We start from the raw sequence: 26,536 nt of genomic DNA, 5'->3' as shown, positions 1-26,536 counted from the left end.
GCAGGAGCCGGGACGGAGGCTGGAGGACCAGACAGGAGGCTGCTGTTCTGGTCCAGGGGAGAGATGGGAATGACTCAGAACTTAACTTTAGCATCTGAGACAGACAAAAGTGGCCAGATATAGTGTGTGTTTTAAAAGTTGAGTCAACAGGGGACTTCCCTGTTGTTAACACTTTGTCTTCCAGTGCAGGGGGGTGTGGGTTCAATCCCTGGCCGGGGAGCTAAGATCCGACATGCCTTGTGGGCAAAAAACCCCCCAAAACATAGAAACAATGTTACAAATTCCATAAAGACTTGAAAAATGATTCGTATCCCAAAAAAAAAAATCTTTAAAAAACAAAGTGGAGTCAACAGAGCTCACCAGATGGACCAGATGTGAGAAGAGGAGGGAATCAAGGAGCCTGAGCGACCAGGCGAGGAAGTGAGCCTTTTATGAGACTGGGCAGGAAGCAGACATGGAAGATTGTCCATAACTATTTGAGACAGAACACCCAGAGGGAGGGGCAGCAGGCACCCAGAAATATGAGACCAGCTCACAGACAAGGGCTGGGCTAAAGACAGAGCTTTGTGGAGCTGTGAACACCTGACAGCAGACGGGACCACTTAAACAAAAAAAGAGAACATAGGCAGCTCATGGGACCTTTTTTTTTTTTGCCAAAAAACAAAAAACAGATGATAAATAATATATAGGTAGATAGAATGGGCTTAAATGCATTGAAAATTCAGCTTTGAACTCTTCTCTCCCAAAACCTAAAAAAATTTGTCTTCTTTCTCTAAACTTCAATATCCTCAGCTATAAACTAATAGGATAATAGTACCACCCAAAGGCCGAGTGAGAACTGAGAGCTTGCTGCTTCCCAAGCACAAGGGCCTCAGTGTCTCATTCTCCCATATGGAAGGCTCTCTGTGGTAGATAAGAAAGACCAGCAAAGAAGCTGTGCAGTGGTCTTCTCAGACAGCCTGTCACAGCACTCCAAAAACCACTGGTAGAATGAGAGCATGTGATAAATAGTAAGGAGTTTTCTAAGTCTGAAATAAGGCTGAACTATTTTTGCAGTATCTTAGAAGCTATGTACAACTGCTGGGTAAACAGCATCCATTTCAGCAGAGATGTCCTTTCTATGAAATAAGGCAGTTTCACTCTAACTCATGGAAAGAAGTCTGCCCTGCCCTCAGACACTGAGTCCATGCCACAGGGACCCGTTAACACCGAGTTCAGTTCAGTTGCTCAGTCGTGTCTGACTCTTTGTGACCCCATGGACTGTAGCACGCCAGGCCTCCCTGTCCATCACCAACTCCTGGAGTTTACTCAAACTTATGTTCATTGAGTAGCAAATGCTATCTAACCATCTCATCCTCTGTTATCCCCTTCTCCTCCCGCCTTCAATCTTTCCCAGCATCAGGGTCTTTTCAAATGAGTCAGTTCTTCGCATCAGGTAGCCAAAGTATTGGAGTTTAAGCTTCAGCATCAATCCTTCCAATGAATATTCAGGACTGACCTCCTTTAAGATTAACACTGAGTAGGACCCCAGAATTCCCATGTCCATCCAGAGGCCTGATAAGGAGGAAATATATAAGGAAACAGGGATATGTCCAAGGCATATGGCAGACTGAGGGGAAAAGTACTATTTATATTGTTAACAAAAACACACTAGGACTTCCCTGGGGGTACAGTGGATAGGAATCCACTTGCCAGTGCAAGGAACACAGGTTCGATCTCTTGTCCAGGAAGATCCCACTTGCCCTGGGGCAACTGAGCCCACGTGCCACAACTACTGAGCCTGCATGCTTCAACCACTAAAGCCCGTGAGCCTAGGGCATGTGCTCCACAGCATAAGAAGCCACCACAGCAAGAAGCCCGCCCACCACAACAAAGAGCAGCCCCTGCTCACCACAGCTAGAGAGCCCACGCAAAGCAACAAAGCCCCAGGGCAGCCAAAAATAAACATGTTTTAAAATACACTAAAACAATGCCATGTATTTTCTGAAGGTGTACACACAAAAGGGCTGCATCTGAATACACATGCCCCCAGGAAGGATGGTCCCTAGGTTGGATGAAACAAGATTGGGAGGACAATCATATTTTAACCTTATTTTTCTCCTTTTTTGACATGAAAACTCTATTTGTACATCACCTGGCAATTAGCACTAGAGAGAAGCAAAGAAGAAGACACACTAGAGGAGCTGACTCTGCAGAGAACCCAGAGCTGGGATCTGTAAAGGCAGGTCGGGGTTGGGAGGGAGGGATGGCGCGCCACTCTGCATTTACCGGATCGTTTCTTTGACTTCGAGGAGCCCTTGGATGACTTTTTGGGCTTCTTTATCCGTTGGTACTTCAGAGCCTCCAGCCTCTCAGGTGCAGCAGCACTCCCGGGTGCAGGCGGATGTGTCCTGGAAGGGACAATTGGAGAGGCACAGGTAAGCTCGCAGACGAGGGAGGTTTGGAGGAGGAGCTGGAGAAAGCCAAGCAGCTGTCCTGGAGAAGACACCTGCCTCTCTGCTACTCCTGGAAGAAAGAGTCCCAGCGGAGAGCTCCTGCAGCAGGAGGCCCATCTGTCGGGCCACCAGAGACCTGGGAGAGGGAGAGAGACAGGCTTTAATGGTGAACCCGTCATGCGGCCCTAAGCTGGGGAAGGCAGCGTGGAGAAGAATGCAGCTTCCGTGTCTTAAGTTCTTGGACCATCACAGTCAAGACCTTTAAGTGAAAAGTACAGGGGCAGATTAAAGGGGTTGGGGGGAGAGCAACCCCACCCTTGACTGTTCCCCCCACCCCCCAGGAAAGATAGACCCGGCCAGACAGGGCCCTAGTGTCCCGTGAGATCAGCCGCTCCTTTGCCGAGAGTCAGGCAGAACCCTGCAGCCAGCAGCAGCAAATGGCTGTCATCCACCCACATTTCGGCAGCGGACAGGGCTCAGACTTCATGGTCACGTGAGAGAACAGACGAGCGCAGAAGTGGATTATGACGGTCAGTGCCCAATCGGGCAGTCTGGCAAAGCCCAGGACACCTGAAGTGAGTGTCTCCACGGTTTAAGATACAGAGAAACCAAGGTTGTTGGGAGAGGAGACCTGTGTCGGAGTCTCCTGCCCCAGCTGAGGAGTGGAGGTAGCAGCTCACTTAACAGAGTGCCTGTGCAATTAGGTCAAAGGCGACACCCAGAGCCCATGCCACCAAGATGACAGAGAGCTCAAAGAGAGCCGAGAACGGGCTGCGACAATCTGCACGCACTGGAGAGAAGAGTTCAAGAGTCAGAAGAAAATCTAGAAGATCGTTGCCTTTTCTTCCCAGAGGAAGCCAAACTTGGAGCGTGAGGAGTAAAGTGGGAAAGAGAGACATCGGTCGCTCTTTCTTTCCGGCCTGTGATGCTCTCAGCACGCCATCAGGGAATCAGGGCCACCCCAAAACCCTGTGGGCATCTCCCTCCCCACACCTCACTCTTCCATCTCCATTCCAATCAGTGCTTGGTAAATCCTGATTGAAGGAAGAAGGATAGCCAAACCTGTGAGGGGAAAAGAAGTCCCCAGCAGTGAGCAAGAAATCTAAGGTTAAAAAAAAAAAAGAGGGGCGGGAAGACCACAGCCGCATCTCCCCAACCTCGGGGATCTTTGTAGGGACAAGGAAGAAAACAGAGGCTAACTGTAGATGAGCCTCTGGTTCCTGGGGCTTCTTGATCCAGCTAACAGTAAAGCAACCTGCATCTTCTCATGGATGCCATCCTTCCACGGCCTGTCCACATATACAGTGCGGGGAAGCTCCTCCCAAGTCCAGGCCAGAGACAGCATCTCAATTTTCATCAGCCCCCTCGAAATACAGAGCTAAGAGCCCCCCTACACGCACGCACGGCCTCAGAAAGAAGTAGGCCAGCTCACCATCAGAGGTCTGGTCTTCACCCCGAGACCCAGCTGCCAGCTCCCCCTTCCTTCCCCTTTCACAGACACCGCCGTCTACCCCCAGAGGTCCTACACAGCAGCAGCTGGAAGGAATTCTGGAAGCAGACCAAGAATGGAGACGGCCAGGCCATGAGGGAGCGTGACTCCCCGGAGCCGATGCAGTGGCCTCACCCCGCTCATCCTGGACTAAGGCTTCCTGGTGCTGCCTGGAAGGAAAGAGATGTGAATGCACGGCTCGGGTCATCCGCTTGCTGGTGCTGGCCGGCCTTTTCCAAGGGAAGACAAGTGAGCGGCACACCATCCGAGGAGGCATATGACAAGCCAGCAGGCCAGGGGCCAGTGTGCAAACTACACAGTGCAGGGTGACCCACTGGGCATGAGAGAAACAGGTACAGGATGCCCCCCAAAATTGCAAGGGATTCTCCCAGGCAGCTAAGGCTTCCAGGGTCAGTATCGTTATCACTGTCATTATCGCTCTTATCATACAGAACTGGTTCACCAGTCACCATGCCAGGCACTGATCTATGTCCTCTGCAGTAATTCCCCTGAACCCTGACAGCATCCCTAAGGGGCAAACATGAGACGGATCCCATTTTTCAGATGGAGAAACTGAAGTTAAAGCGCTTAAGCCATTTGTCTCATAATTCAGTTGTCAACGCGACACAGCCAAGACTCTCAACGTGTCGTAAGCTGTGTGCGCAGCTTCTTCCTGATGGAAACAGGCACAAGCCCCACGGGAGGAGGACACTGCTCTCACCCTGCAGCGCCCCCATGCCCCAAGCAGTCAGCCTGCCCTGGACGCCCATGCTGCCACCGTCTTGGACATTCACCCCGTCGGTGGCAGAGCCAGAGAAGATAGCCTGGGGAGGGAAGCTGGCTCAGGTGTGCCCTCAGCAAGGATTCCCAAAAGGAAGAAATAAGCCACTGGGAGGTGGACACAGTGGGAGCCAATTTTCCTTGTGAAGCAACCAAGCTCCAGCCCTTCCAGGACACCTGCTGTCCACCTGTTCCTGCATTTGGCTCGGTGTTCAGACTCTGATGCACACAGGAGAAGCCCCGAGGCACTGGGCTGCTTGCCAGTACAGGGGGCAGAGATAAAAAGGCAGGATCTGGAAGGACGGGGGTGTGGGGAGGGGGGCACAGTGGGCCTTCATATTCAGTTAATTAGGCAGAAAAGTCACACGAAGCATCCCAGCAGGCTGGAAGCCAACTGCCCGCTTCTCTGGAAAGGGGGACCCTGTCCCCTGTCCAGGCTAAGCCCCTGGGAGACTTCTAGGCAATGCACTTTGATGCCAAGGAGCTCAGACAGGGAGGTGAAGCCAGAACTCTCTTTCCATTCAGCCCCAGTCCTTCTAGAACACACAGAGTCATCAAACTTGGACCCCTCCCTCAGAAAGTACAAGCATTGCTGGAAGGTGAGGCCTCAAAGCCTGGCATCCCCAGTGAACTCCAGGTCTATGTCCCACAGTGTTTCTCTGTGGTTCAGACCTACCAAAGATGGCCTGGAATATACCTTAACGCTCTTTGACTCTTACTCATTATAAAATTCATGCAAAACCCAAATTAGTCACAGTCCCAGAGACCTCTCAGCTGCTTTCGCTGTGCCCACCTGGAGCAGTGGAGGGAAGACACAGCCCAGCTCAGAAAGGCAAGCCACAGCGCAGGATGGCCAAAACTCCAGGCCTCTCCTGCCCAAAATGGTCACCCTCCTGGCAACAGCAAAGCAGAAGGGAAAGAGTGTGGCCTTCCTCTCCTGAGTGCACACTCTACCTGTCTGTCTATGGGACTGGGGAGGAGACCAAGCAAACCCACTCCCATCCACGGGGTGGCCAGGACGTGGGAGAACCCGCCTTCCATCATAGCACAGCCACCAGGACTCTGCGGAGGGACGCCCTCCTGCTACGCCCACCGACGGCCCCTCCAGTGGGCCAAGTGTGTGGCCTCCCAACTCAGGACAGGCTTTTACCAACGGGGCCACCTTCCCCGGGTTCACCCAGTACAAGGGTCCCCAACACACTCCGACACGCCTGCCTCATGGAGGCCACGGTCAGCATGAACAGGAAAGGGAACCTGAGAGAATGGCAGGCCCAGGCGGCTGCTGGTGTTCAGACAGGGAGCTGAGAGCCCCGGCCACTAACAGGCCGAGTCCTCCCAGAAACCACTCGCCACTGCCCGCCCTGAGAAGGGAGCTGGAGGAGGAGGAAAAGGAGAGGAGGAGCGGCCTAGGATGGCTGTGGGCTGGGAGCAGGGAGGGGGGACAGAGCAAGAACGCACGTAGACGAGACGAGTCACATCTTCTCCAACAGACCCAGGGGAACACACGCAAAGGGGGCAAGACGGCAGCGTCCATGGGGGAGCCCGGCGCCTGCGGGGGCCCCCCGGCCTCTGCCTGAGCTCCTGACAGGCAGCGCAGCGAGGGCCTGACTCTCAAGGCCGAGGAGCTGGCCGGGCCAGGCAGAAACCCAGCTCCCGCGTCACGCCCCCAGATTCTGGATTTGTCACAACAGTGAGGGGACACTCAGCCTGCAAGTCTAGGACACCAGGAAGGGGTCACAGGGGAGAACAGGGCCCGGGCACTTTTCAAGAATGAAGGGGGAGGGCTGGGCCTGGAGTCATCAACTCCTCGGGGGGGTCAAACTGGGGTCAGGGAGGAGAGAGGGAAGGTGGAGGGCCAGCCTGTCACTGTCACTCAGCTGGCCGCTTGCAACTGCTGTCCCTGGGCTCCCAGAGCGTGGCATCAGCCAGCTTCACAGGACCCGGACCTCTGGCTGCGGACACCTTCCCAGCTGCAGATCATGAGGAGCTGGCAAACAGGCTCTGGTTTATGGGAGGCCACTCTCATGACTCGAGGAGACAGGCAGCCCCCCGCCTCCCTTGCCCCCTGCTATCTCCAGGTGGGGAGGAGATGAGGCTTCCTCCTGGAAGCCAGAAGTAGCCGGGGAGGCTCCACTCCTGTCCAAGTGCCTGGTGCCCTCACTGGCTAGTCCCCAGAAGCATCCACGGCAAAAAGCATCTTCTTCTTAGCTACCATGAGAGTGATGGGGTTAGGGGGACTACAGAAGCCTCTTTAAGAGGCTCGGTACCCTTCTGCTGTCGAGTTGCTGAGATCCCCACCTGGAAGAGGAGGCACCCACAGGGGAGCAGAGGGAGGAAAGTGGTGTTTGGTCAGCCTCTTGCCAATCCCCTGCCCAGGGCCGGTTCTCTCCTCTAGGGGGCTCCTCCCAGAAGCCCCCAGAGCTATGGCCCAGAGAGGGCAGGAGTGGCTGCTGCAAGGGCCTTGAGAGCAGCGAGCCTCCAGGCGAGGTCTGCGCCTCAGTCCTGCGACGGCCAAGAACAGGCTGCCGTGAGGGCTCAGGAGTGGTAACCTTCGCTGCCCAGGGCCCTCACAGGACAACGCAGGGCCTGGACCAAAGAAAGACCCAGCTGGTGAGGAAAGGAGAAGGCCACAGCCCAGCCCCAAGCTATGGGGAGGACCAGCTATCATTAGGGTCCCCAGAGAACAGGGAGGGAACAGGGCAGGTCAAGGGGCCAGGGAGGGAGGGGGCCTCTGTGCTGGAGGCTGCTGGGAAAACCGGGCAGAAGAGAGCAACGTGCTCACAGATACCCCGGGGCCCAGACAAGTTTCCCAAGTGCAGAGATGCAAAGCGCTCTAGGCATTCTAGGCCCTCAGGTGCATGCAGGCGCCAGGGCTTCTGTGGGAAGCTCTGGACAGCAGGATGCGGGTGTCTGGATGCAGAAACCAGGGGGGGCTCTGGGCGGGGCTCGGAAGCTGCAGCTAGGCGGTGGCCCGGCGGGCTGTGGCAACAGCATGATGTGGGGAGCCCAGGAAGCTGCAGGGAATCGGAGCGGAGGCTGCCGCCCCACAGAGGACCGGGGGGCTATGGTTTGGATTCCCCCGTAGAGGAAGCGATGGCCCTGCCAAAGCCCGTCCGCCGGTCCGCCCCCCACCGCCCGCCCAGCCGGAGCTCCCTTACCTATTGAGCTGAAGAGAGGCTTGTCTCGACAACACTGCCCAGATAGCTGAGATCAATCAGAAACAAAGCGGTTATCAACACGGGCGCCGGGACCACCCACGCACACCCAGAGGGGAGGGGAGGAGCACGGGGACCAGAGAACCGACACGCGAGGAGGCCAGAGAATGGGGTGAGGGGCAGGAAGGAGAGAGACAGAGACCCAGACGGCACGATGGGACGAAGCAGATGAGGGCTGCACAAAGCACAGACGACAGGGCGCGGCCCCCAGCATCTCCTGCAGACAGCGCACGGCTCTCCTCCACCTCCCAAGCCTCCTCCCCCACCTGAGCCGAGGGGTGGGCGGTGAGGCTTGTGCTTCCAGGTACCAGAGTCGGGAGTGAAGGGGGCAGGGCGCCGGGCTTCCTCCTCTCGACCACCTCCCATCTGCCTACCATCAGGCCAGCCTCTGCTCTGGACTCTTCCCCTGCACAGGCGGCCACACCAAAGAAGACCAAAGGACGGAACCAGAGGGGGCGGGGGCAGGAGATATGGGGTCTACAGACGGTGCAGGCTCTTCTCAGCAAGTCGGGCCAACCCAAAGAAGATGCAGGAAGAGAGACAGACAGAGAAGGACGGACTCAGGGAGGAGGAAGGGGGAGGGAGGGAGAAGGACCAGAGAGAAAGAGCACGGGCAGGCGTCCAGGCTCAGTGGTACCTGGCACACCAGCTGCTACCGTTTACAGTGGGCTCCCCCAGGCCAGCTGATCGCAGGGGCTTGTCTGTCTGTCTGTATGTCTGCAGCTTCCTGCGAGGCACACAGGTTGGGGTGGGGTGTGTGGCTTGGGCTCAGGGTTCACAGGCCTGAGATGTTGCTTTCAGCCTCCAGGAGGACACAGCCTCTAGAGATGCTGGGGTGGGTGGTGGGGGTTGGGGAGAGGGGGGGCAGTGGTGCGGCGCTCACTAGGCAGCAGAGGGAAGGAAGTTGGGGACAAGAGCCTGGGGGCCAGGGAAGCCAGGCCCCAGGGTCCTGCTTTCAAGGAGGAGGGGTCAAGGAAGAACAGGAGGCTGGACACAAGGTCTCCGGGCAAACCTTGGAACCACCCAAAGTCAGGCTCCCTGGGAAGCACTGAGTGACCACTCAAGGGACGCACACACCCTCCCCCATCCATGTCCTCTCCCCTGGCCGCCGTCCCGGGTGGGGGGGGGTCTCCTGAGAGCTCTGGGCAGGGTGGAGAAGATCCCTCATGCTCCTGGCCAGGTACCTGGGCAGGTAAGCCGCACCCCCACCCCAGTGACCACACCCTGGCGATGCCAAGACCAGCACTCCTCTCCTGAAGGATCTGCAGCATGTCCAGACAAGCCCTGTCATTCAGTGGATGGAGGGGCGGGGGCAGGGGGTAGGGGGGAAGGGACGGAAGATGATCGGTGCAGTGGGCACGAGAGACCAGCTCACACTCACCCTGAACTCGGTAAGGGCGGAGCAGGGGGCTCCGGTCTGAGCAGCTCCTCCCCCAACCTTCGAGGGGAAGGCGTCTGTCCAAACACATCCAAGCTGTCCGCTGGCCCCGTGGGGCCCGGCGGAGGGGAGGGGTAGGCTGTGGCCAGAGTGGTGAAGCCCACAGTGGGCCGGAAGCTGGGGCTGCCGCTGCGGCTGCTCTGGGACGGGGAGCCTGTGGACGGCGTGGACTTTCTCGAGAAGCTGACGGCGGCCGGCGGCTGCAGCGTGATCTCTGACATCTCGGCCTGCTGCAGGAGGCCGGGGCGGGGCCGGGCCCGCGCGGCCAGCTCAGGGGAGCCGGTGCGGGAACCAATGGGGCTTTGGGTCAGAGGCGAGAGGCGGGAGGGCTGTAGCACCACTTGATGTAAACTGGGCTCAGTGCGCCTGGCCTGCCGGGGGCTGGGCCGGGGCCGGGGCTGGGGCTCGTACCACCGGGTGTCCAGGCCCAGCGCGCTGGGGCCGCCGTGCGCCCCCGGCTCGGCCGGCTCGGGGTAAGGCAGCACGGGTATGCCCATGCCTTGGCTGGTGTGTCTCAGCTGCCCTTGGCTCACGAGAGGCTGCACAGGCCTGTCCTGCCACTTGGCGGTGGGGGGCACTGGGGCGGGGCCTCTGCCTGGGGATTTGCCGGCCCAGCCCTTGGGCGCCTCCAAAGACAGGATGCCTGGGTAGGCTGCGGGCACCTGCAGGGAGGCGGGTGGCAGTCCTCGGGGGAGGCCGGCCGCGGGCTGCAGGCTCTCAGCCACTTCACAAGGGTGCAGCTGGTGGGGGAACATCATGGCCGGGGTCTCCAGACCCCCGAAGGGGAACTCCGGCCGGCCCCAGGGCTCCGGGGAGCGCCCACCAGTGGGCGTCTGAGTCAAGGGCAGTGTGCTGTTGGAAGCATTCTCTCCATTCTCCTCGGGGATGGTGGGGTGGCCGAAAGGCCCCTCGGCGTGCAGGGGCGGCGAGGACATGACGGAGCTCAGGGGGCTGCCCACCTCTGGCATGTAGAAGGGAGGCGGCTCCACCTCCCCCGGGCTGCTGCTGCTGAGGTACCCGTAATACTGGCCGTGCTGGAAGGGCCGGGGGGCGGGCGGTCGGGCTTGACCAGTGGCCTGCAGCCGGCTCTCCAGGCCGCCGGGGCCCTCCAGGCCACGGGGCTGGAACCGAGGGCTATATGCTGGTGGTGGCAGGTAGGACTCCTGGCTGGATGACAGAGGGGTCAGCTGGGACTTGAGGGCAGCCACAGACGTGGGCACCAGCGGGTCCTCATTCTCCTCGTCCGACTGGCGGAACTCGGGGTACATGTCGGTCTCCTCGGCGAAGGGGAAGCCCTCGATGCGCCGGGCCTTGGCGGAGGGCTCCACCTCAGAGGGGTCCATCACGAAGCGGCCGTCAGGGCCCCTGCTGATGAGCTCGATGGGCGTGGTGGCCTCCGCCTCAGCCTCCGCCTTGGCCACACTGTACTTCTTGCTGCTGATGGCCCTCTTGGTCTTCTTGTACAAGGACAGCTCCTTCTCGCGCGAGGGGCTCAGCATCCTCTTGGCCGCCGGCTGGCCCTGGTCATCAGAGGATTCAGACGGGGCACGGAGCGTGCGGATGCTCTCAGGGCTGACCTTGCCGGAGGACAAGCTGGGGACAGGGAGAGAGCAGGCAGCGTGAGGGGGGCTCAGAGGACATGACTTCTTTCTGTTCTTCCCACCAAGTACCTGAATCACCTGAGAGGGTGACAGTGAAGAGGAACGGCAGCGGGGCCAGGTATTCTGGCATGAGATCCTCTGCCTGGCTCTCAACTGCCTAGGTGGGCGCTGTCCATTTTCCAAATGGACACCCTGTTCCTACACTTATTCCGTCTGCTCCTACTATCTGCCACCTCTCTAGTTACACCTGCAGCTTGACTCCTAGATTGCTCAAGAAATGCAAGCTCCTTTTTCTATTAACTTAACCAAAACATATTAAGAAGATACATCTGTTAGGATGGGGGAAAAAATCAAAGAAATACATTCTAAAGCCAAAGAGAAACAGTTCATCTGCTCTCTTGAGTTGCCTGCGCTACAGCTTCCTCTGTCAGTGTGGACAACTTAAAATTACCATGCAGATCAATTAAGGTGACACAGCTGAGTGGGCCCTCCACCCTCCACCCCGGACAGCTGTGCCCTCTCCTCCTGGGGAGGCCACTTACGGAGACTCCAGGCTCTTCCTGCAGTGTGTGATGGAGAGTGGAGGGTCTGGAGGGAGAAAGGATGGAGCTGGCTGAGGCTGATGCCACAAAGCCCACCCCAGCTGTCAGCAGGGCCCAGGGCAAAGCCCTGCAGGGAAACAGCCCCCAGGCATCAGAGACCTCTCCATCCAGGATCCTGCACCCCCACCAGGCCCACCTCCACCCTCATTCTGGTCCCAGCCACCTCTCCCACCATCAAGGCAAGTCCACCTCTCCCACCATCAAGGCAAGTCCCGCTGGCAGCTCTGCCCACGAGGTCTGGTTTCTGTTTTCAAGCCGACACCCACCTTTCTTGCGCTTGAGCTTCCGCTTGCGCTGCTTGTTGACGAAGCAGGCGGCCAGGGTGCTGAACAGGATGGCTGCAGCCAGGAAGCAGATGGTGGCCACAATGCCAGCCAGTACCGGTCGAGCCAGCCCCTCGTCGGTCAGATCCGGCTGCGGGAAGATGTCTGGGGGGTGGGGGGGTGGGAGGTGGAGAACAGGTGAGACTCTTCCCTCCCCCAGGGCTCCAAGTGCCTCTCCGCCCGCATAGCATCCACATGTCTAAGGCTCTGCCCTAACACTGAAGAGGCGGCCTGGTGGGAAGAGGTGGAATGGCATCGGGGAGCTGAGGAGTCGCCACCTACATCTCCTCCCCATGGGGCAGCCTCTCCAGGTGATGACCAGGCCATCACTCACCTGATGACCTCACCAGGTGCCCTCACCAAGCAGCATGCTCCACCCGGAAGCCATGCCCAGTTGACCGGACACTGCAGGAGCCTAAGTATCACATGGCCACAGGGACCCCCGCCAGCCTCTCTACAGGACCAGGGCCCAGGAGGGTGACTGCAGCACCACGGGGCTGTCACTCGAGAATGCAGGTTCCCATTCTACCATGACAGTGCAGGCGGGCAACCCCTGCAGGGGGTCAGCTCGTCCTGGCCATCACGGGCACATGCTGGCGTGGACAGGGCCATCAGACTACATCCTGTCCTACTGGCAGAAGGGCTCAGATTCACAGAGCTTGTGAGAGACAGCGGGATTGGATGGGTCCCCAGGATCACACATCACTCAACAGCTTGTTAGGAAGTGCCGCCCCACAGGCTCATCAAAGGGAAGCCCACATATCTTTGATACATTTGGCCAGAACCCACTCCCATGTCGATAAGGACATGGATGAAAACAACCCAGATCATGCTGAGTAGAAAATGAAGGCTCAGCCCTTGCAACCAGGAGGCTGAAAGACAGGGAATGCTCAGGCAGTTAGACGACGTTCACCAGGGACTCTCGCAACTACTAGGAACCAGACATAAAGCCACTGAGCAGAACAGTTCACAAGAGCTGCCCCCAAACCCTCAAGTCCTCTACCCCGGCCCGGGCTGCAGCTCTCTCCCTAGATGGATGCCAAGAAAGAAGTGTGCTGGGCTACAGCAGGCACCTCCGAGGAGAAAAAAACAAGACCAGGTTTCCTAGGGGATCAGTGGTTAAGAAGCCACCTGCCAGTGCAGGGCACACGAGTTCAATGCCTGGTCAGGGAAGATTCCACATGCTGCAGAGCAACTGAACCCGTGCACCACAACTACTGAGCCTGAGCTCTAGAGCCCAGGAGCTGCAACTACTGAGCCCAGGCGCTGCAACTACTGAAGTCCACATGCCCTGGAGCCCACGCTCCACAACAAGAGAAGTTACAGCAATGAGAAGCCCGCACATCACAGACAGAGAGTAGCCCTGGCTTGCCACAAGTAGAAAAAGTCCATGCAGCAATACAGACCCAGCACAGCCGAAAACAAAAATAAATAAACTAAAAAAAAAGAAACCAGCCCCACAGTGCCCAACACACAAGACAGAAGTGTGTTAGGCCCGCCGGAAGGCTCGCTTCCCTGCCCACCCCACGGTACCAGCATCTCCAGGAATCCCAAGCGTGAGCTTGTCAGGCCCCCTCCTGCCCCCTGCCTCCAGGGGGCTCTGTGAGCACTGCCCAAGGACGTGTGCCCCAACTTGATCGCTAAGCAAAAGCCTCTTCCCAAACCGAGGGAACCACCTCTGGGGGAGGGATCTGCTACTTGGCAGGGACTGTAACTGGAGAAACACGCGTAGAATTGGGCCCCGAGCCAAGAGAAAGGAAGATAAATGGAGACAGTGCTCGGGAGTTGGCTTTATTTAGCCTGAAAAAAATCTAGGGAGAGGAAGGAGCGGAGGAAAACAACACCAAACAGCAATTTTCCAAATGAGACACCCTAATTATGAAGCTGCCTTACCGAGAGGCATCGGTAAGCACCGCTGACCCGTTTCTGTCTCTTTGCTCCAATTTGCAGCCCCCACATCACCCTACAAGTGGATAACACCAGAGGAACAGAAATTTGACAGCAAAAGGACTGAAGTTCCTTTTGACTATTCTAACCAGAAGGTTAGCTGGATTTCCTTCTGTGGCTACCGCAGAGAAATGGTCATGAATTCGGCTCTTCAGGTGGAGAAACCCTACCCACCTGAAGGTCATGAAACAAAGAGTCAGCTGGCGCCCCCTCCTCTATTCCAGCTCAGCCTCTCCTGCAACGAGCTGGTGCGCCGATGCTGCCCCGACCCCAAGTACCTGTGCTGGAGACGCCGGCAATGTTGCTGGGCTCGCTGATCAGATCCTGCATGACGGCCAGGACCCGGAACTCGTACCACGTGTCCTACAGCCCCAGAGGTGACACCCCATCAGCCACGCAACCTGTGACAGCCACGAGTACCCCTCCCAGCGGACTCCCCCCAACCAACTCTGCAACTTGGGGTATCTGCCAACTTCCATGGGATAAATACTCGGACTGTGATAGATTCCAAGCTATACATGTGAGGTCACTGAAAGCAGAGCTAGAAAGAGATGCAATGTGGGCTCTTGGGACCAATCCCAGCTCTTGAGCATCCAGGGAAGGGAGAAGGGAAGACGGGATAGATAGCAGGCACATGTGCGATAAGCGGCTGCCTCTCTCCAGCTAGAGACGCCAAGGTATAAGGGGAGTCAGCTGGGAAAAAATACCGTGTTCTCCAGGGACTCAGAATTGCTGAAAGAGGGCTCCCACCCTGGGCTGCCCATGTCGGACTCCAGCCCGCCCCGCGCTCCCTGGCTTTTGGCGGCATGTGGAGACCCCCCAGGGCTGGCCCTGAACTTGCAGATCTTGGCTGCCGTAACCCCAAAATCCCAAACCCTGGCAGCAGCCCTGGGAGAGCAGGAGTGCGAGTGTGGCAGTATGCAGCCAGCCTGCCGACACCTGAGCTCCCAGTGATTCTAGAAGCAATTCACGGTCACTTCCAGCAAACGCCAGGCTCCGCACCTGTGATAGGTCCCTGGCAAAGAAGTCCCCTTCGGTGCCGGGAATGCCATCGTCCAGCGTCTCCCAGCGCTCTCCGACGCGGAACTCCAGGACATAGCGGTCGATCGGGAAGCTGTGGTTGGCAGGTGGGAGCCAGGACAGGAGCACGCCCTGCTGGGTCCGGTTGGCTGTGAGGCACCTCGGTGGGGTAACCAGCACCAGGGGTTCTGGAGTTGTGACAGGGAATGCTGCAGGGTGGGGGGAAGATGATGAGGGGGTTGCTAAGGCTGCTGCACCCCCTCGACCCACGCGTTCCTGCAGCACAGGGACCCCAAGGTGGTGAGGGTCACATCCCCTGGGAGCAGGCATCAATTTAAGGACCAGAGTTACATGAAGAGCCCTGCCCTCCTGATCCAAAGGAAGGAGGCCGGGCAGCGGGCCTGAGCTTCCTGATTCTGTCTCCAGAGCACGTCCAACAATACCGAGGGATGAGGGACAGCATCATGTCCCTCACGGGAAAAACACCAGGAACCAGCGGGAAGTAAGGCGGTATCTTTAAAAAGATACTTTTGTTCCCTTCCGAAGGAGGAAGAACACCTTCCCTCAGCACTGCCCTGTCCACACAGTCCCCTCTGGCCCAGGTGGAAAGCTGGCCCCCGTGGGGGGCACTCTGGGGCAGGAGGAGCCCGCCTCCCCAGCTGCCCCCTTGGTGGCAATAAACGACCCCGGGCAACACTGGTGTGGAGCTGCCCGGTCACAGCTGCCCTCGTTGGCCGCAGAGAGGGGACAAACGCAACGGCAGCCAGGAGGGCACAGCCCCTCCTGGGCCCCTGGGTCAGGAAGGAGGAGACGGGTCCACACCTGCCACCAAATGAGGCCGGGGGCCAAAGGAAGGAGCCAGCAGAGAACAGGAGTAGAAAGGACCCCCAAACCCTCTATGAGGCCACAGGAAAATGGAAACATGCGGTCAGCCATGAAGGATGAAACCAAAGCTTTCCCACCCACCTGAAGACACATGAGGCTGCCCCATAGCACCCAAAGTGCTCAGCCAGGGCACTGTGGTCCAGACCAACCCCGAGGGATGGTGGGACAGACCCCTGCTGCAACATCAGTGATGGTCATATAAGGCATTTAGCAAGGTGCCTGCATATAGCAGGCAAGAAACGTCTGCTCCATCCCAGCTCCTGCAGGAGCGCCCCGGCCCGGCCTCACCTAAAGTGTTCACAGTGACCACCTCACTGAAGGCGCTGGTGCCCAGTTTGTTCTGGGCCAGGACACTGAACTGGTATGCTGTCTCGGGTTCCAGGGCTTCCACCAGCAGCCAGCTGGGTCCCGGAGGCACAGGCAGGGACTGCCAGTCATGGGGCCCAAACTGTGCCCGCTTCATCCTGCCCAAAAGGGAGAGAGGATTGGGGACAAGAAGACGGGGTGGGTTACACTGGAGACAGGAGAGGGCACACAAGTGCTGGAGGTGGGGGGCACCCTGGCCTCCCCAGGTTTGAGGTCAGGAACGGGCTGCGACCCCTCAGCTATGGCTGGCCCTGTCCCCATGAGGCCAGGTCCCTAGCCACTGCTGGTGCCTCATCTATGAAAAGGGACCCTTGGCATTGTTGACACTCAAGAAACTAGTCAAATTATCAGTTGCATTCTGAGAGAACCTCACCCTGGGCAGAGTCTTAAGAATGGCCCTGCCCTGAGAGCGAGGACACTGGGAACAAGGCAGGTGCTAACATGGGAGAGTAGCTATGAGCACCAGCAGGACCTGAGGGGAGGCCAGGTGCCCAGCTACCTGGCTGCTCTGAGATGGTCAAAGCGGGCCTGCCTGTGTGACCCAGAGGGCTTGCTCTGTTCAAGCAGGCTGGTGTCACTGAGGAGGAGCTGGACACAGGACAAACACAGAGCACTTCCCCACAGTGGGGACAGGATTCTAAAGCCTTCCAGGTTAGAAGTCACCAAGGACGGCTGCACTGTGGGTGCAGAATGCTGGAATCCTGTGAGAGGACCAACCCCTGCTCTGCGGCCCGCTGTACTCCCCACCAGCCATGAAGCCGGTGTCCAGGCACACTGTCCAGTGCCACCACGGGGAGGGGATGGCTTTCCGTTGGACTGGCCGGGCAGATTGAGGATCCCCGAGGAGGCCAGGTCCCTACACACCGACGGCTCACCGTTTCCTCTGCCCAGGAATCAGAGCCAGGGCCGCAGAAAGCACGGCAAAGAGAAGCCAGCATCAAAGGTCAGGATGGGAGAGCTGGAGGCAGGCAGAGAAAAGGGGGGAAGGAGCCCCCCAGCCCGAGACTGCCCCTCCCACCCGGCACCCCAGCAGGCAAGCAGGGTGACACAGCGAAGCAGAGCCACAGGCAGCAAGGGGACCAGTCCATGCCCAGACCTTCTGCTCAGGCCTCCCCGAAGATGGCCACACGCCCTGCCCTGGCCACACAGCCCCCCTGGCAGTACCTCGCCTGCCCCATGGGGGTGGGACGGGGTTCGCTTCAACTCTGAGGCCCCCCAAGCTCACCACCTAGATCCGGTTTGTGTCCAGAACTCAGAAAGCCCAGGTATTCAGAGTCTAGGAAACAGGCCAGGTCCCTCTCAACATCCCTCTCAACCTCCCTTGTGCTGCAAGTCCACGGAGGGTTCTGCCTGCATCACTAAGAGTCCCCAACTATGTCTCCTCCTCTCCAGGCCTGGTGAGCCTGGGGCAACACATACCCTGAGAAGACAGGTATGGAGAGGAAGAGCTGAGGCTCACACTCCCCGATCAACAATGTCGCCCCAGATGCAGGTGGCTGGCTCTGGGCTCAGGAAAACCCTAGGTGAGTGTGGACCTCAACCGAGGGCTCTCCTCCCAGTTTTTCTACACCTCCTGTCCTCAGCCTGACTCACACGTCACTGAGACGCTGGTCAACCCCAAGTTTTCGGCAAAGATCTCCAATCACTGCATCTCACCAAATGAATGTACAGCCAGGTACAAAGGCAATGGACACACAGTCCCAGAGAGAAAATGCACGTGTGCAGACGAGGGCAGGACGGTGAGTGCCACTTCACACTGGTTTCTGGAACCATGGGGGAAGGGTCAGGATAAAGCTAATCCTAGGCTTGCAGCTGGGCTGTCTTAGGATGCCCAAGATCAGGAGTCTCTTCCAGACTCCAGAGGACAGAGAAACCTAGAGGAGCGAGCGAAGGACATGGAAGGGCCACAAGATCAGCTGAGGACACTCAGCACAGGATGGTGGGCCATTCGGGCCCCGACATCATCCCAGACACTCCGCCCACAGAAGCCTCCTCACCAGGCAGCACACACCCACCATCCAGAGGAAGGTCAAGCGGGCAGAGATCCACACCCTCCTCATAACCTGCCCCCCAGCCCCGGGGACTGATGGGGGAGGGATAAGCAGAGAGCGAGGCGTGCAGGGGTGACTCACAGAGGTCCGTACCAAACAGAGAATGTCTGCTCAAATCCTCCGTCGTAGCCTGGCTCCCAGGACACATTGGCAGTTGTCATGGAGACCTGGACCCGGACACTGCCCGGGGCGTGGGGGCTGGTGCCTGGAGACCAAGCAGACACTTCAGGCAGGGGGGAAGTGAACCCGCGTGACCAGGGCTGTGACCCCAGGGGCCCCGCAAGCACAGTGGCCCCAGGGGAGCAGTGGGGGCCACGAAGCTCTGAGGAGCTGGGTCCAGCCCAGGGCCCTGGGGCTGGAGGAGGAAACCTGTCCTGAAAAGGAGGCTGGTTCTTCCAGCAAGAGATGGCCTGAACATCAGGGATACAGGCTGGGGGTGGGGAGTCAGCCCCTGGTCATCAGGACTGTGCTCGTCTGAAGAACCCAGAAGTGCACCTGATGGAGGTCAGCAAAGCCAAAAGCCCGTCCCACACAACTCTGGCGACCCACACACCATCGTGAGAGCAGCCCAGTCCAGCAGGCCCTCAACACTTCCAGCAGGAGTTTGAATCCAGGGCCCACCACTCAGTGTGGTGATGCCAGGCACGGTGTCCCACCCAGGCTGCCTCGGTCTCTGTGAGTGAGCCTGGGAGGAATATCAGCTTCCACTTTGCACCACTAGGTACTGAGCTTAAAGCCAGTGGTAAATGTTCAATGGCTGTTGTTAGGACAGTGGCTGTCTGTCCCAGAGGGGCAGGCATAATGTCCAGGCTGGGGTCCTAGGGACAATGTCTCCAACAGCGGAAGAGCCCCAGGGAACAGGACACCTGCGCCAGGCCCCGCCCAACCCGAGCCCATACCGATGACGGTCAGGTGGGTGCTGGCAGTGATGCTGGTGACCACGTTGGTGGCGACGCACTCCCACTCCCCATGGTCCTCCTTGCTCAGGGCACGGAACTGCAGGCTCCCGCTGGGCAGGGCGTTGTGCTTGCTTCTGCTGGGCTTCCCTACCTTGGCCAAACACGGGGGCGGGAGCGGGCGGCCAGGACAGAAGAGAAGCCACCGACACTCAGGGCTCCAGAAGGGGGTCAGCACTGGGCTTCAGCCCACAGCCCTCCTCTGCCCCTTGGGAACAGAGCAGTCCTGGCCATGCCCCCACTGCGCTCCTGCAGCCCCAGAGCCCAGGGGTACCTTTCTCCAGGTGACGATGAGGAAAGGGCCCCCACCACATTCCCCATGAGCCCTGGAGCCCAGGGGTACCTTCCTCCAGGTGATGACAGGGAAAGGGCCCCCACCACACCCCCTGCGAGCCCCGGAGCCCAGGGGTACCTTTCTCCAGGTGATAATGAGGAAAGGGCCCCCACCGTACCCCCGCGAGCCCCGGAGCCCAGGGGTACCTTTCTTCAGGTGATGATGGGAAAAGGACCCCCACCGCGCTCCCCATGAGCCCTGGAGCCCAGGGTTACCTTTCTCTAGGTGATGAGGGAGAAAGGGCCCCTACCACGCTCCCCATGAGCCCTGGAGCCCAGGGGTACCTTTCTCTAGGTGATGAGGGAGAAAGGGCCCCCACCACGCTCCCCATGAGCCCTGGAGCCCAGGGGTACCTTTCTCCAGGTGATGATGGGAAAAGGGCCTCCACCACGCTCCCCATGAGCCCTGGAGCCCAGGGGTACCTTTCTCTAGGTGATGATGGGGAAAAGGCCCCCACCACGCTCCCCATGAGCCCTGGAGCCCAGGGGTACCTTTCTCTATGTGATGATGAGGAAAGGGCCCCCACCACACTCCCCACGAGCCCTGGAGCCCAGGGGTACCTTTCTCCAGGTGATGACGGGGAAGGGGTCCCCAGCCGCGGCACAGGGTATGAGCAGCTCCCGGCCAGCCTCCTGCCTGTACTCCCAGCCCGGTAGCACCGTGAAGTACGGGGGGTCCTAGGAGAGCAGGCCAGGCCGTGACACCAGGCATTTCAGGAGCCCACCTGCCCACACGGAGGCATCCGCAGCCCAGCCTCACCTTCAGGACAAGCCTCGCGGGGGCAGACTGGCCCATGGTCCCCAGGGTGTTGTAAGGCACACAGGTGTAAGTGCCAAGAGCCTCCTCTGTGGCCTCCTCAATCCGGATGGAGCCGTCCTCCATCAGAGTCCAGCCCAGGTTCTGCGGGGCACAGTGGAGCGGAGCTGCGGTCAGTGCTGACGTCCAGTCCAGTCCCACTGGCCAGACCCGAGCTGCCCCTCTGTGGGCAGGTATGTGGGGTAGGGCATCTCAGGTCTGGGAGGAGGGCCAGACCTGCTGGACTTGGCCCCATGGGAAGCCCCTCTTTGCTCTCCCAGAACTCTGAGGGGAGAGGAAGGGTCCTGTTGGGCACCAGATCCCTGGAGGCAGCATGTCAGAGCCAGGGGCCTCCCGAGACCCACACGCGGCCCTCCAGCACCTTCTCAACCTGCAGGGGGCGGCCGTCCTTGTTCCACTTGACCACGGTGGCCGGTGGCTCTGCGTCCACGGGGCAGCGGATGTAGCCGTGAATCCCCACGGGCACGTAGATCACAGGGGGCATGTTGAGGACTCGGGCTGGGTCTGCAGGAGCGGGAGTTGGGGCAAGGAGGGGTGAGAAGGCACAGCAGGGGCCGAGCCACCCCACAGCCCAGGGCCCAGCACTCTGTGCAGCACCAGGTGCCAGCCCAGTGGGGCCACGATACAACACAGCCCACCCTGTGGGCTGACCACCCAGAGGCCAGCACGGCTGTCCCGTTTGTCCAGTCCTGCATCCTTAAGAACCCCTGTCTGAATGCGCCGAGGCACTGCCGCTCCTGCCCACCTGCAATTCCCCCCGAACACCTCTGTCCACAGACTTGGAAGCCAGCAGGGACCCTCAGCACCCCAACCCCTAGACTCCCAACCTCAAAGCCAGTGTCTGGCCACTCATAAGACCGGTAAGATGATAGCATCCCTCTCAAGTAGGTGGGACCCCAGGCCCTTCCTCTCCCCACACCCTCGGGACAAGGCTGCTTCTGTGCGTTCCCTCCCGCCTCGGTCTCCCGTGTGTGTAGCTGGGGTGCAGAGTTGGCCACAGAGCCTCTAGAAGGTTCTCGGGCGACAAGAGCAGCAGCCCCGTGACACGGGTGAGTCATCACCCGGGGGCCACCCAGGAGAACAATCCAGAACTCCCCAGGAGGCGGTGGGGATGAATGGGTGGCTCTGTCAGCGTCTGGAGCCCTTCACAGAAGAGCATTACATAAATACCAGGCCGAGGTGTATATTTAGACATAGCTTCCTACTTTTCTATGGTGGAGGCTTTTTTTTTTTCCCCTCCAAGGTTTTCAAAGGGTTTATGAATGGGAAATACTCTGAACACTGCTTTTTAGTAGAAATAAAGATCCTCGTCTCACCCACCTGAAAATCACATTCCTCCCCCTGCCCCGGATTCTCTTTGAAGGCAGGAAGGAGGTAAGAAAGGACAAGTGGGAGGGGATGATGCGCTGGAAGGAGACGGGAAACCACGCTTCCCTGGCAGGCACGGCCGCAGCTGGAGGACAGGAGTCCTCGTCCAGGCAGGTCAGGGTCCTCTGGGACCATTCCTACCAGCCCTGTGACTCTGTCTCTGCCCCTCTGCGCTCCATGACACAGCAGATGGGATCTGCCCCACGAGGAGTCTGCAAAGGAGCCTCTTCCTCCAGCAGGTGTGGGTGGGACACACCTGAGGCCCCAGTCACACAGGTGTCCTGGGGCCTCACAGCTCTCAAGAACCTGGGACTCACAGGACAGCAGCTGAGAGTGATCCTCTGCTGTGGAAACTGGAGAGGAGGCCTCTGACCCCACCAGCAGCAACGCTGCATGAGGGCATGAGGCCAGCACTCGGGCAGCCCCCCACCAGCCTCTGCTCTGCTAGCCTCCTGGGTCACCAGCTGTTCTGCTCACATCCTCAGCGCAGACACCGCCTCCAGGCCCTCTCCAGACAGTCACACTCTCGCCTGCCTGCCCCTCCATGCTGTGGGGGAGCCTGGTTCTCCCACACAAGCCGTCAAGTGATGGAGTGCCTGTCATCTACCACATCAAGAGGGGGCCAGTGTTGCCTGAGTGACAGAGCCATCAGCCAATCAGGAGAGAGGGACAAGCCCTCATCACACATCCTCTCCCCACCAAAACCAGCAAGTTGAACGATGCTGCACAGAAGCCCTCGGCCGCTCTGGGTCTCAGGCAGCCCCAAGAGCCGTAGAGGGAAGGCCCAGAGGGGCCTGGTGCTGGCAGGAGTGTATGAGCCACTGGGAGAGGGCCTGTGCCCCTCGCCGACACGGCGGGGGAGCAGAGAGCTGGCAGGACAGTCGCCCCACCAGGTGTGAGCCACACACCCTCAGATAGTGAGAAAAAGCACCTCATTCCAGGTGCAGACAGAGGAGCTGGACGGTGTCCGGAAGGGCAGCCTGGCCCAGAGCCCAGCCAGGGTGAGGACGGCGGGATGGATCAGTGGACAGGAACAACCGCATGGCCGGAAGAAGGACCCAGAGCAGGCTCCATTCACCTGCACTAACTAACCAGCCCTGGTCGGACCTCCTCCAGGGCTGACCCCCTCCCTCGCCCCGGCCCCTCCTCTGCCCACCTTCCCCGAGGCCGCCCTCCCGTCCCCAGCATGGCCAGTGCGCCCACTCACACTGCACAGTGAGGTACGCCGAGGCCGAGGGCGAGCGCCCCAGGCTGTTGCTGGGCACGCAGGTGTACTTCCCCGCGTCCTCCGGCTTCACCCGGAAGATGATCAGGGTCCCGTCGATGAGGATCCGCACCCGCAGCTTCAGGTCGCTGCAGGGACACAGGACACATGGAGGAGAGGGTCTTCCATGCAATGCCAGGGCAGTGTGCCCATGAGTCCTCCCCATGGCTGATGCGTGGGATAAGCGCCCCCCACACTAACACTGGTCTCAGCGCACGGAGCACAGGAAGGGGACCCCAGGCCACCCTCCCATCCCAACCAGCTCCCTGAGCCCAAAGGCAGTCCCTGCTGGGAAGCCTCGCCCCCGGGAGGCCTGGTTGGGCTCTGGGCAGGGCATGCACTCACTTCTGGAAGTAGACGTTCTCATCCTGCCAGTACCAGGTGTAGGTGAGGTTGCCGGGGTAGGCCTCTGCCCGGCAGGTGAGCAGTGCATCCTGGGAGATGTTGACAGTGATGTTCTCAGGAGGGGAGACGATGAAGGGAGGCCCTGGGGGACAGGGACAAATGTGACCTCTCCTGGGGGGAAGGGACCACAGCACCAGCTGCCAGGGGGCTCTGCCCCTCGGAAAGGGGCGCCACTAGCCCCAGGAGGGACCAGGCCGGCAGTGGTCCAGAAGCAAGCAGCACAACTGAGCAGTTGTCATGGAGACGCATCCAGCTGCTGCCTATGCTCAGGTTCTTACTCACCCTGCAGGTCCCAAGAATGCAAGGGACCCAGAGGTGTGGCCGCGCACAGCCCGTGGCAGACACCCACCCATCCACAGCCCCTCTGCCAACCTGGCCCCCTGAATAGCCAACTAACCCCTCCATAGACACACACACACAGCAAGGAGAAAGGCCACTCTCTCGACCCACAGAAGGAACCAGCCTGCCTCTAGAGGAGTAAGAGGCTGACCACAGGTGGAGGGGCATCAGGAGAGGAGGGAGGAGAAGCAGAGGACAGGGCTGGAGTTCCAGCAGCCCTGGTGCTGACTTTCCAGACACCCTGTGGATGTCACCAGCTCTCGCCCAAGTCAGGAGGCCGGGTGCAGCCACCCCCCGGCTCCCTCCAGCAGGGGTGGGGGAAGTGGAGCAGATGGACAGAGGCCACCCCTTCTGGGGGGCTCAGGGCCCCAGGCAGAGCATCGCAGGTGCTGACCCCACAGACGCCAGCCCTGCCAAATGCCCTCCGTGTTATTTAAGCCTCTGGGGTTGGACTCAGTTCAAACCTTTACTTATTAAGGCAGTCACCAGAGGATGGAGTCTGGTGGGGGAGGGGACAGTCCCCGCCCCGGGGAAGGTGGAGACACCACAGGACACCACCTGCACATTCAGAGAAACCAGAAACCCAGTTGACATGGCGCCTCCTGCCACCCCATGGGAGGGCCACTGAGGGCCACCAAGGGAGGCCACAATACAGGGATGAGACCCCACCCGGTTCCCCGCTATCCCCAGCTAAGCCACCCACACCCTGGGAAGACCCCCAGCTCAGTGAGGCCAGGACTCCCTTCAGGAGGCCTCACCTTGGACGAGCAGATGGGTGGTGTGCACCGCTTCCCCCTGGATGCTGTACGCACGACAGGTGTAGGCGCCTCTGTCCTCCCGACTGACCGACGTCACCGTCAGGCTGCCCTCACTCACCTGGAGCCAAACAGATGGACTCAGCTCCCACCCTGGGCCCCACCAACACCTTCCCAGGTGGAGGGGGCCTCGGGGCCTGTGCACTGGGGAACCTCCAAGGTCACAGGTACCACCCAGTCAGCCTGCCACATCCAGCCCCACCTGCGACTCTGCAATGGTGAATTGGTGGCAGGACAGGAGGCGGGGGGGCAGCCAGGAGGGGGGGCAGCAGCCCGCGACAGACCCACACTCACCTGGTACTTGTTGCTAGCACCTAGGAGTGTCCCCTCCTTCAGCCAAGTGACAATGGGCTTGGGATTCCCAAAAGCTGTGCAGGTCATGGTGACGCTACCACCCTCCTTGGCCTCAATGTACTGAGGGGGTGTTTCTGTAAAGGTAGGAGGAGCTGCAAGAGACCCAAGGCACAGGGGGCTGATTAGCTGGCTGTCCCACACATGGTACCCTGCTCCGGAGCCCGTCCCACAAGTCCAGGGCACTCCTGGAGGCAGGGGGTAAGCAGGAGACAAGCTCTGCCCACCTGCCTTCTGGAAGGGAGACCTGGAACTCAACAGTCTGGCTGGATCCCAATTCCAAACTCTCTGTTGTATCCGCCTAATTCCAAATAAAGGACTGTTTGTCCAGCACCACAGGGTGCCTCAGAGGCGCTAGGGACACGGGGATAAACGAGGCACCCATATACGTGCAGCCCCTCACACCTCGACCATCCAGAGACCCGTCTTTCTGTAACTCCAGCCCAGCCAGGCCCACGGTTGCAGGCCATATACCATCTGAGCCCCATCAGGCCTAACGTGGATCACAAACCAGGTGACGTGGGATCACCTAGACCCTGAAGAAACAATCCTACATCTTCTCCCAGCTCAGCCATGGCCACTCCCTCCCAAATTGCTCCCCCAGCACCCACTTAGGAGTCCTGACTAAAATCCCACCCTGTTGAAACCATCAGCTTTTAACACACCCCATCTCATCTGTCGAAGCTGCTTTTAGAAGCCACCTGACCACCCTCAACCCTCCTGACAATCACCCGGGGCCTTCTGGCCCAGCCTGAGGGTCCACAACACCGGGCAGGGCCGGGACTTCTGACCTTGTCTCAAGGCTCCAAGCTCATGTCCAAAAACTAGTCACCCTGTAGCCCTGGGCTCAGCTATTCTGGGCTCTACCTAAAACCCTGCCCTCCACACTGATGGGAGGAATGATCCAGGTAAGAGTCTGTGAGAGGAGCTGGTAAAACATAAAGCTACTGAATGGTGGTCATCTTGCCATGCTGTCATCGCTGTTAGCTGCCCAGAGCTTCTGAGGCCCCAAGGAGAAGTTATGAGAGAAGTCTCCTAGGAGGTAGCCTCGCCCCAGGCCCAAGCAATGTTAGGGGTCACAGCTGTCCACCAGCCACCACACATCCCTCAAATCAACTCCAATACTCCAGCCTTCCTGTCTTCCTACAAGTGCCAAGAAATTCCATCCCTGGGACTGCTGCACCTGCCATTCCCGCTTCCTGGGCCATACTCACATCTCACCCTTCTAGTGCTTCTACATCTCTGCTAAAATGCCACCTCTGCCTCACCTGGTCAGCCGGTCAAGGAAGGTACTTGCTGCAGGCCTGTCCCCTGAGACAGTTTAAAGCACTTACGACCAAGTCTCCTGAGAACAGAGATCTCCATAAATCCCAGTATGTGCTCAGCTTTTAGCGCAGCTCATGTATGGAAGTGAGAGTTGCAGCATAAAGAAAGCTGAGCGCCGAGGAATCAATGCTTTTGAACTGTGGTGTTGGAAATGACTCTTGAGAATCCCTTGGACTGCAAGATCCAACCAGTCCTAAAGGAAATCAGTCCTGAATGTTCATTGGAAGGACTGATGCTGAAGCTGAAGCTCCAATACTTTGGCCACCTGATGCAAAGAGCTGACTCATTGGAAAAGACCCTGATGCTGGGAAAGATTGAAGGCAGGAGAAGGGGACGACAGAGGATAAGATGGTTGGATGGCATTACCGACTTGATGGACATGAGCAAGCTCCAGGAGCTAGTGATGGACA

General features: G+C 59.0%; 1 protein-coding gene across 1 annotated transcript in view; it reads right to left on the bottom strand.

Annotated features, from left to right (window-relative positions):
* Window positions 1–26,536, bottom strand: part of IGSF9B (immunoglobulin superfamily member 9B) — a 50,653-nt gene that overhangs the window by 9,813 nt on the left and 14,304 nt on the right. The window contains exons 4-19 of the mRNA XM_040256527.1: window positions 24,744–24,895; window positions 24,393–24,510; window positions 23,236–23,377; window positions 22,834–22,979; window positions 20,620–20,762; window positions 20,202–20,342; window positions 20,003–20,119; window positions 19,052–19,202; window positions 18,246–18,357; window positions 16,024–16,199; window positions 14,833–15,059; window positions 14,109–14,193; window positions 11,827–11,988; window positions 11,501–11,546; window positions 9,301–10,950; window positions 2,269–2,390 (exon numbers count right to left, since the gene is read on the bottom strand). Of these exons, the coding sequence (XP_040112461.1) occupies window positions 2,269–2,390; window positions 9,301–10,950; window positions 11,501–11,546; window positions 11,827–11,988; window positions 14,109–14,193; window positions 14,833–15,059; window positions 16,024–16,199; window positions 18,246–18,357; window positions 19,052–19,202; window positions 20,003–20,119; window positions 20,202–20,342; window positions 20,620–20,762; window positions 22,834–22,979; window positions 23,236–23,377; window positions 24,393–24,510; window positions 24,744–24,895 (3,690 nt within the window). The remainder of the gene's footprint in view (window positions 1–2,268; window positions 2,391–9,300; window positions 10,951–11,500; window positions 11,547–11,826; window positions 11,989–14,108; window positions 14,194–14,832; window positions 15,060–16,023; window positions 16,200–18,245; window positions 18,358–19,051; window positions 19,203–20,002; window positions 20,120–20,201; window positions 20,343–20,619; window positions 20,763–22,833; window positions 22,980–23,235; window positions 23,378–24,392; window positions 24,511–24,743; window positions 24,896–26,536) is intronic.

Source organism: Oryx dammah, unplaced genomic scaffold, assembly GCF_014754425.2.
Source record: "Oryx dammah isolate SB20612 unplaced genomic scaffold, SCBI_Odam_1.1 HiC_scaffold_15, whole genome shotgun sequence".
Taxonomy (NCBI): domain Eukaryota; kingdom Metazoa; phylum Chordata; class Mammalia; order Artiodactyla; family Bovidae; genus Oryx; species Oryx dammah.
The sequence above is the reverse complement of the archived record's forward strand: the minus strand, read 5'-3'. Positions and strand labels throughout refer to the sequence as shown.